Source organism: Enoplosus armatus, chromosome 7, assembly GCF_043641665.1.
Source record: "Enoplosus armatus isolate fEnoArm2 chromosome 7, fEnoArm2.hap1, whole genome shotgun sequence".
In the NCBI taxonomy this organism is placed as follows: domain Eukaryota; kingdom Metazoa; phylum Chordata; class Actinopteri; order Centrarchiformes; family Enoplosidae; genus Enoplosus; species Enoplosus armatus.
Window position 1 is genome coordinate 22,331,835 of NC_092186.1, and position 10,533 is coordinate 22,342,367.

Below are 10,533 nucleotides of genomic sequence, written 5' to 3' on the forward strand. Positions count from 1 at the left end.
CAACACGATTTACACTTTTGCTGTCACAACAAGCTCGCGATGTGTCCGCCTGTTCGTGAATATGTATCAATAGGCTTTGGTGCGACCGTGGCTGCCTCACAAAGATGATCTGTTAGGGCTGACAGCTGTTATAATCTAAGCGGGGGGGGGGGGGGGTTCGGCTGTATGGCTACAGATATAAAATAAAATCAAATAAAGACCACCACACGCAGCACCCCGCTGCAGCCGGCAACACACACACAGCCTTCCCTCGCTGTAACATCAGCCCCGCTGCATTTAGACACGTGTTGGGTTGTGCGGATCTTTCCTTCCGCGTATTGTCACCTCACGGCGTTAAAGAGCATCCGCGGGTCCAGGTGCGAGCCGTAGCACGCGTCGGCTCGGGCTACACTGAGGGACACGCAGCCCCCCCCCCCCCCCCCCGAGCGCCGCCGACTCGCCTCCTAGCAGAGACAAGTGTCTTACCTTTAGCGCAGTGGAGCTCCATGAGTAACAAATGTAATAGCACAAGCTTTCCGACTTCCGTCCACATCTTTAGATCCTTGTCGGGAAGGCGAAGGAGGGGGGGGGGGGGGGTCTACGGTTCGTGTTCGTGCAAGTGGGGGGAAAAACAACCCCACTGAAGGATCCCCAGCCTCTCGCTCGCTCTGTACGATCCTCTCTCTGCCTCGGCTGCCGAGCGTGTGTGTGAGAGAGAGAGAGAGAGAGAGTGTGTGTGACCAGCCCGGCTCTCTCTCTCTGCCTCTGCCTCGGCTGCAGTCTGAGTCGGTGACGCTTATGGGCGGGCTGGCAGGGGACGGTGCCTGCGGTTAATGCAATAAGCTACAGGAACTACATCAGAAAACGGTCGTTAACCGTGGAAGTTGCTGAGTCACGTGGAGCCGACAAGCGACACCCTCACAAACTTTTTAGATTGTACAGAACCCGGGACCTGCAGAGGGTTGTTAGAAACAGTCAGAAATGAAGCTAATTACGTTCAGCGTTTCTCACTGAAAGGTAGCGTAGACAAGAAGGTAACGTTAAGCTAAGCTACAGCCAGAAAGTAGATAGCTTAGCAGCAAGGGTAACAGCTAGCTCCTGGCTCCGTCCGAAGGTCAAAAATGCACGCAACGTTTCAAACTTAATTTTTTTATTGCGTTCAATCAAACGTTTGCGCTAAAGTGAATCTAACAAGATTTTATTCATGTTCAAATATGAATAAGCGCTGCGTGCAGACTCATTCACGCTGGCGATCAGCTCCGCGAGAGCTAGCCGAAAGCGGTGGACATGGAGGGTGATTGGCGGCTTCGCGGGCGGACAGTTCCTGTGCGACCAGTGAGAACACATTTCTTTTAATCAGCTATCAGCTGTCCAGTTAAGGACCTCGGTGTTATTGTTTGGACAATAATTTGTAAGTGCGCGCGCCTGACCGTTGGTCATGATAATATGCCGTGCCGGCTGTTAGTGCGGCTTGTCCCGGTCTTGCAGCTAGCATCAGTTCAGCGCAGTGCAGTGTGCATTTTTGTCCCTGCTGGGGTGTTACCTGCTATTACTAATAGCGCTCCCCCCGGCCTCAAAGCTGCCGGTCACATCTCATTTGTTTAGTCCCTACAAAATCCAAAAAGTGGTCATCTTGTGGTCTTTGGTGGTTACCTGGCAACCTAACGATGACAACAAGACTCCAGAATATCACTGCGCCAGGAAGTAGTCCAGCACATACCCCCCCCCCCCCCCCCATAAATCCACAACATGTCATTTTTCCCCCTTTGATTTATGTATTTATTAATCAAACGAGATTTAACATTAATTATTGAGCTTTCGACATGGCAGTGGGCGGACCTTTGGACACAGCCAGGCTGGCTATTTCCCCTGGTCCCAGATCAGATGATCCCAGATGAAATTTCTTCTCTTATTTCTCTTATGAAGATATGAACAACTGTTGCTATGACTTGCAAATGCATTATCGTACATGTGCATCCAAATCAGAGTGAGAGGGCCAGCTGTTTAACCTCCCGTCTGTATGCAGACTCGGGTGCAGGATGTGTCCATGAACGGGATCCTTGCATATGTACCTGGAGAGACGGAGAAAGTTGTGCAGACCCATGTTGACGGCATCATCCACTGACCTGTTTGCCCGGTCCAGAAGGGGGCCTGTGATGTCCCTCAGGTGGGCCAACACCAGTCTTTCGAAGGACTTAATTTAATCCTGTCATGGAGTTTCTTTTGGGGGCCCGGGATGATTGTGGAGCGTTGGAAGCAGGAGGGAACTTCACACAGCCCCAGTGATCTATTGAAGATCTGTGTAAAGATGGGGGCCAGCTGGTCAGCACAGACTTTCAGGCAGGAGGATGACACGCAGTCTGGTCCTGGTGCCTTCCTGATCTTCTGTCTGTGAAAGAGCTGACACGCATCCTCTTCGTGTGGTGGTAGATGGTACCAAACAAAGTTTCCTCTCTATCCTTTTCTTGCTGTCTCTTTTTAGACTCGTCACGTAATATGTTAGCCTACGTAAATTTGATTCAAATGTCAGAACATTAGAAATTGCCATCCCTAATCCGATCATATGTGTAAACAATAACACTAGCACTGCTGCTATCATGCTCCAGCATCCTTTGTATCTGTTGCCATGGGAAACAACATCAACTGTCAGAGAGAGTGGGCACCATTGGCTATATAATATTTTATCCACTTTTGCTTCGCAATTGCCTCAAGCTGAAGCTGTTTCTTCTTACTTTCAAAGGCATTTAGCAAGGGTTATTTTCAGTTCACGTCTTCTAAGCGAGCCTTATTAAACAGTTGAGTAACTGCAATAGCATTTCTCCTGATGAAAGGAATCCATAAGCTCCACATGTGTCATTCGTTCTCTGCCATATGGGGCTGAAAGATTTTCAGTTGGCTACAATAATCAGAATTACCGAGGGAGCCAGTGACCATCATTTAATGAAACCAGGTAGGGGGCACGTGCAGTCATATCTGCAGAGACACCTAAAGGCAGTGAGGTGACCAAACATATTCAGAGTACGAAGACTAGAATTTGAATTGAATGAAAAGTGGGTGCAATGAAAGGGAACAGACAGGTCGCCACTGCTGTACTATGCAGGCAGAGTTCAGTTTTGATTTGCTGCAGTTCAGCATAGCTCATGTGCATGAAATGACTTTAACACATGAATCAACACATGAATAATGAATAAAACTACTGTATAAATAGAGGGGGTGGGGGGGGGAGAGACTCCATTCTTGCCTTTTTATACATTATTCAATAAAAAGAGTGTGAATGAAACATTAAAAAGCTGGCACAGGTGCAGAAAATGGTCAAAATATGGCTTGGCGTCACGTTCACATGAACTGCTACCCGTGTTTGTTGTTGCAAAGTTTGTCCCTCGAGGGAGAAATACACCACAAAAGGAAAGTCCTGCGTTATGGCTACGGTCTTTAAGTTACTAAAAAAAGCTGTGTTTTATCGGTATCAAACTGTTTGTACGTGAAGTCTACTTGTGAATGCAGTAGTTACGTTGACATATTTATATGCTCAGTAACTGCCTTCAGTCTGCTGTCATATGGTCTGTGACATGAACCAGAATAAATAACATGTGCACAGCTGGTGTTTCATCCTCTTGCGGGGTTTTTTTTCTCGTACACCTCGGAGTTGTGCACAATATGTTTCATGTATGCACAACTGCTACACATGTATGTTATGTCATCTCTCATCCATCAAGCCCAGAGAATTACACCGTGTGTGTGTGTTGCACCTAGGCTGCAGCCCTGCAGTAGGAATGAGCTCTGGGATGGGCATGAATTAGAGCAGAAGAGTGAGAGCAAGTTTTCTGTCCAGACTCGCTAGACAGCTGCCAGCAGCAACGTGCTGAAAATGCGCTAAAAACAGAAGAAATCCCAAATGTATGTCATTAGATAAAAAGTCCAGATGCCTAAAATGACTGGCTTCCTGAATGTAAATTGTTACCTATTATTTTTTACCCGCCGCGACAGCGTTTGGCTGGTATTGTTTTCACTTTGTGAGTCAGTGTGTGGTGTTTATATGTCTGTCTGTCTGTGGACAGATTTTGTCAACGCCACAGCGTCACAACTGCGCGAGATGCAGTCACAAAGCTCTTAAAGGTGTGTAGTTGAGCTCAAGTTGAAGGCCGAGTCCGAAGATCGGCTCTCGTGTGTCATGCGGCTGGTGAACGCTGTGGAGAATTCGGCAGCCAAAGAGCCAGATATTTCCGTCAGGAGTTAGTCATGCCCTAAACAGAGCTAAGAGGGGAGTGAACGTTTGACTTACGCTCCAGTGTTTCTGTGTTGAGGAAGACTGTGGAAATCATTGAAAGAAAGCTTTTTCGTTTCATTTACGGTGGTACGCACGCTCTGCCATTGTGTGTCTTGTCGTGGCAATCCTGAAAACTGTTTGTTTGCTGGTGAGATGATCGTAATGAAATACTTGAACGCGACATCGCCGTAACAGCCTGAGGTGAGGCCGAGCGGCAGGGCACCGCACTGCCATCGCGTTCCTGCACTCACACTCAGACTGTTTCTGATTTTCACCCCTTGAGGTCAATGCTGAAATTGTGTTCATCTTTCATCCCTGCACACACAGCTGGAGCTAACTCTTGCATTCATCTTTGCCGCAGGACAGTGAGTGAGTCTGACTGAGACCTTCAGACCTTTCAGATGATTACTTTCCTCTTCTGTCTCTTTATCTCTCTGTCTGACTCTCTTTGTCTGTGCCCGCCCTGACCGGGATTTGTTTTCTCCTCTCATTCTCTTCTACCCTCAACATCCCCTTTTTTTCCCATCCCCTCTCTCTCTCTCTCTCTCTCTCTCTCTCTCTCTCTCTCTCCCTGTCTCTCTGCCTCTCTCACCCTTCTTATCCCTCCCTCTGTCCTGAGACAGATAGTGCTGCCGAAAGAAGGCAACAGAGCCGGTGGTCAGCAAATCTTCTGTCTTTCCCGCGGAGCATCGCTGTATGTGTGTGTGTGTGTGTGTGTGTGTGTGTGTGTGTGTGTGTGTGTGTGTGGCACAGGGCTGGATACAGGACAGGAGAGTCATCCGCTTTCCTGTCACAGCTTGTGACCCAAAAACCATGAGCGAGGTCCAGTCGATAGCTGGCCAGGTGCCTGCTGCAGGGAGAGAGGCGATGGATGAGGTCTCGACATCGTTGCATCACCAGACAGCATGGCAGCAGAGGCAGGGCAGGGCCGGGAAGCTTACTGTCAAATGTACTCCATTACAGATGATTGATTACTGATTAGAGCAACTTCAATTTTAATGCAAATCTTTCATAACTTAGTTAAATGTGGCTTGATTACCTGATTAAGTTTTGGATTGCTTTCAATTTAATGAATTTAAAAGCTATACCTTTCAATGAGCTTTAATTTGAATAACGTTATTATCCTAATACCCTGTCAAAATGTCTAAGCTTTATTATTTCAAGATTGTAAAAAAACTTGATTAGTATGATATTAATCATTAATGCAGTAATAATACAATTTATATCTATTTTTTTTTTTTAATAATAATACATGATCATGGTCTCACAATAATTACCCAAACCAATATTTCAGTTTGGGTCACAGTCAACATGTTCGATCCGATTACATTTAAGTTACCGTTGTTCTTTTGCCAGAGTCTTCAAAAAGATGTCAGTTGTGCAGAGGTTCAGCACTTAAACATTGGGGATACGGTTATGCCCGACTCTTTCTTAACTTCTTCAGAAATGACGCTCTAACGTTCGCAGTCCCCTAACCTAACCCTAACCCCAACTAAGGGTGAGATTGAAGCTTCATTCTTGACCTCAGCTGATGGATTTAGCCCCTCCCTCGAAAAAAGCAGCATGACTGTGCTGGTATAAAAAATTTCCCATGATCCTATGGGTCTTCACCCTCTGTTTTGTTCTGAACCAGATCACTGTCATCTCCTAACCAGGCCCTGTGTCCATATATAGCACTGCACCCAGCGTCTTCTCTGAACTTTTCAAAAAGGCGCTGGAGAGACAGAGACAGAAAAGCTCATTTGCGGATGGGGGGGGGGGGGGGCAGATCGGCCGGACACTGAATGTTGCTGGAGAGTGTTGTGCCTTCATCACCCTGCGCGCTGTAAGCTTGTTGTTAGCTGTGTAGTCAACCCATTTAACGTAGCGCTAATATATTGTTGTCATAGAAACAAAACCGGCGCCGCTGTGTTTTTTTCTCTCACTGTTCTTCACCCCAGCGCCCTGTCAGTTCTTTTCTGCCAGAGAGAAATAACGCGATATGGACACACACTAATTCTTCACACCGGATTTGGATGGCAAGGCAGTGAAAAAGTATGGGTGGAGCTGCCAGGATGAGTACGTCCACTGCAGTGAGAGCGGCCAGGCCACAGCTGGAGCTGTCAAAACTGGTGTCTCCATCAAATGCCGAGGGGCCCGCGGCCATATCTAGTCACTGGGGGGAGAAAAGAGACGCAACTAAGTGGTAAACAAAGAATAATATAACAAACAGAATCTCAGAGCGAGAATCAGGGGAAAGCACAATTGTGCTGCGTCGTCTTTTGAGTAGATTTTTGTCTTTATTTCTTTCTTTCAAGTAAAGCTGCGTTCTTCGCTTGTATTCTTCAGGATGTAGAAGCATTCATTTGGCAGGCCGATAGATTCAGTCTGGGTCGAACCCAGTAGTGCCTTTTCTTGCCAAACAGCCTATAATGGTTTATACATAAGCGGGGTTGAATGAACCTTGCCGCCAAAAAGCCTTCATTTTTCTGGCAGTGTGTGTAAAATTACCAGAATATTCTTCGTTTGTGAGCTTGGTATCTGCCAAGTAAGTAACGATCATATTCGTATAGTCTCTCAGTATCCCCCAGTGTTTTTGCCATGCTTAATGTCACGCTACATCTTTATTAATAAAGTGGCTGCTCAGAATTGGGGTTGAGGTTTTGAGAAGGGTTGCAATGCTGTTTGACAGACCCGCGCTCTGCAACAAGAGCCCATGCAGACAGAAATGAAAACTTCTTATCTTGTATGTGCGCTTCCTCGTCCAGATAACATTTGCAGACCACCTCCCATTGCAGAACAGTGTCTGGCTTTAGAGGGACATAACCACACTGGAACTCATATCTTACCACATAACCCCCCCCCCCCCCATACTTAATTCCAAGGCAGAATTTTTTTCTCTCATGCTCTAGTAATCTGGTTAAATAATTTGGGATTACATTGCCTCAACCACACACCAGTAAGGGGATCAGCGCTCTGCCCATGAAATGCCCTCTGTTGTGCGCCACAAAGGGCATCTCAGTCGGCCATGTATTTGCAGTCTGGATAATCTCCCATTGGCTTTAGCACCCAACGCAGGCAGGGTTTCATATCTGGGAGGCTTTGTTAACAGCTAATAGGGCTGTTTACTCCACCCCCAACCCCCCCACCCCGGCTGAGCTGTGACTTTGACGCAGACAATTTAATCAGGAGCAATCACGCTGCGTTGCAAACATAGGTTGGTTGTTGAAGGAGAAGCCTGTAAATTCTTTTTAATTTGCAGCTTCAAAAATGATGCCAAATAGGAGTAAACAACAAATTTCACATTTATGAGCCTTATTTATAAGGCGTATTGAATAAGCCTCATGAATGTTAAAATTGTTGTTAGAATAACAGAGGAAAAAGCCTTATTCTCCTCTATCTTTGGAGCATCTGAGCCAATTTCACACTCTGGCTCTTGACTGTTTGAATTAAATACGGACGGCTTCCCTTTTCCCTATTGTCCGACTGCCAGATGCCTCTATGTGACTAGTTTAGTTCTCACCCCCCACTGCCATCAGTATTCCTCCAACATAACCTGCTCCATCGGGTCCCAACCTACACATTAGGGTAAAGAGTGAGCAGCATTGCTTATTCAGATTGCACTCTTTGGTGGATGGAGATAGAGGGAGGTAAAAAGGAGAGAGACAGAGGGAAGATAGAGGCAGAGTGGCTGGAGAAGGCAGACGGGGGTGAAGGTGAAAGGGGACAAAGCAGCAGGAAAGGGCAGACCGAATCTGCTCTCTTCCCTCCGAGTCCTCAATCCCACGATCCCCTGGGAGACGAGAGATCGAGGGATGGAGAGGCGGAGTGGAGGGAGGTAAAAGGAGGGGTCAGATCATTAGGCAGGCAGAGGTGAAAGGCCACAGCAGAGGGCAGTCCGGAAGCAGTGAACCTGAGAGGAGAAGAGAGGAGGAGTCAGTGACGAGTCACAAGTTCTCACAGCTTGAGCTGGCTCACCAAATATTGATTTGCAAATCCTCGTGTCATGTCTAACAGGACTTAGAAACGCTTAATCTTAGACGTACAACAGCACGATTAGTAGACATGTATTCAGAGGAAGAACTCCAGCTGACTGCTTGGATGACTCAAGTTTTACTGGAGTACACAACCCACAGGCGTCTCCCACGCTTACCTTGTGACCGACTTGTTTCTTTTGGTGCTCAGTAGAACTCCGTGACTTTGACTTTTGACGAGAATGTATTACCTTCCTTTCTTTTATGTGGTTGAGGAGTGCAATGAGGGGAGTTTTTAAAATGCAAAATTCTTTCATGCTCAATTGCTCTCTTTTGCTACCTATCAACTAACTACTTATTGTTGTTATTGTATTAGTGTCTTCCACTCAATGGTATGTCCAAATAGGTAGCACATTTCTCCCAATATTTCACTCGCAACTTCACCAACACACATCAGAATTACAGAACTTAAAATAATTTAGCTTTTGCTACAAGCCGTGTATTCACTTATGAACTTATTCACTTCCAACCATTTTAACTAACAATGACACCAGCAAATAAAGCTATTATTAGCTTGCCGTCGATAAGCAATGACTGCATGTATATAAATGAGCAAGGTCTTTTTTCTGTTGCACTGAGCCTTACTCGGTCCGCACTGCTGACTCTCTCTCACCTGCACTATTATTTCCCACAAGCCTGATCACCATAATATCAGTATAAAATGAAAATCTGCTCATCTAAATGCAAATCGTAAATGGCATTTCCAATTATTTCCCTAACACACTGTGTCTAATTTGAAACTTTGTTGCTTTCCATCCAAATAGGAGGTGTGTTGATGTGTAATTTCACACTGTAATTTCAGTTTGTACCCCAGGCTTTTCTCACATTAGGGGAAAACAGTTTCTGTCAATACTTCAGTTGCTCAGGAATACTTGTTAGCACTTTTAACATTTTGAAAAATCCAAAATGTCAACATATTCCTGTGAAACATCTCAACCTTTTCAACCTCGGCTGGCAGAACTTCAACGACACACAAAACATCCAACAACACAAAAAGTCTGAAGTGTAACTCTTTGATAATGTCACTCTAAATGTGTCTTTAGATTAACCAATACAGTGAATGCTGAAAAAGAGCTCATTCTTTTTTTTCCTTTTTTTTCATGTGGTTAAGTAATAGTAAGACTTTCTGCATGTTAATGCACAACATCACAACAACGAAACTCTGTCACATGTTGATTCTTTCCAGTGCACATCCTGGTGCCTTCGTGTGTTCGCTACAAGAGGGCAGAGGAGGCGAACATGCAGCAGAGGTCAGAAGTCGTGACACCAATGCGCGTGCAATGTGTCTTCGCCCACTAAAACACCAGGAGGGACGTCCAATTATTTGCTATTCAGCAGGGATTTAGCTGGAGAGCAGCAACAATGTTAATGAAGTGAGATGGAAAGTAGGCTATAGGGACGACCTGGCTTGTGTTCAGACAAGCATTTAAATGGAATTAAGAACAAGGGGATGAAGACGGAAAATTGAGATCCGGCCTAATCCTTCTGTCCAAGCAGTAAACAACATCAGGAGGAGAGCAATAAACAGGAAGTATAATAGTCTCTTTTCTCTCTATAGCAAGCTAAGCACAGAAAAAGTGGTACTAGAAATTAATCCTCGCTGTCTTGCATGTAATTGCAATCCGAGTATTTTTCTATCTCTTGCCGGAGCTGAAAAGTTTCCTATATGAGCTCTGGACTCTTGAAACCCGCTTAATTGTTTATAATGGTCTGTGAGGATTCCTTACTTCTCGATGCTCTGCTGCCCTCCTGAAGGGTCCTTAAACAAAACGCTGAACCCTATGGGGCGTTGTTCTATGTTTAGCCCTAACCTCTGAACTGCAGCTGAATATTTGCAGTGTAGAGGACTGCTTTTTTCTGCAGACCGTATACGTTAGTTAAGTTGACATTTCCAGACCTGGCGTTGTTGCCCTCAGTGTTTGGGCTGAATTATGATAGAGCAGTTTGAATCATCAGCCTAGAAGAGAATGAGAGAGAGAAGAAGAATGATTCATGTGGAGCTGGACCGAAAAAGGAAATCACAGACGGTCTCTGGTCGAACACTCACCAGGGTGAAGGAGAGAGCTGCTGACTCAGCTGACCATATAAAAGTGAATGATGTCACCTACCAGGGTTGGCAGGTATGTGTGCATGCATGTGTGTGTGTGGTTTGTTCCGGGGTTGGGGGTGGGGGCATAAGCCAGACATGAAGGGTACATGGAGGGACACAGAGGTAGATTGATGGAGATTGTGTAAAATGTGTGACATATGTTCAAGCCATGTGATATGGAAAGT

General features: G+C 45.7%; 1 protein-coding gene across 1 annotated transcript in view; it reads right to left on the reverse strand.

Annotated features, from left to right (window-relative positions):
• Nucleotides 1–532, reverse strand: part of lrp8 (low density lipoprotein receptor-related protein 8, apolipoprotein e receptor) — a 151,852-nt gene extending 151,320 nt beyond the window's left edge. Inside the window, exon 1 of the mRNA XM_070909505.1 lies at nucleotides 466–532. Coding sequence (XP_070765606.1) covers nucleotides 466–532 — 67 coding nt within the window. The remainder of the gene's footprint in view (nucleotides 1–465) is intronic.
• Nucleotides 533–10,533: the final 10,001 nt, after the last annotated feature.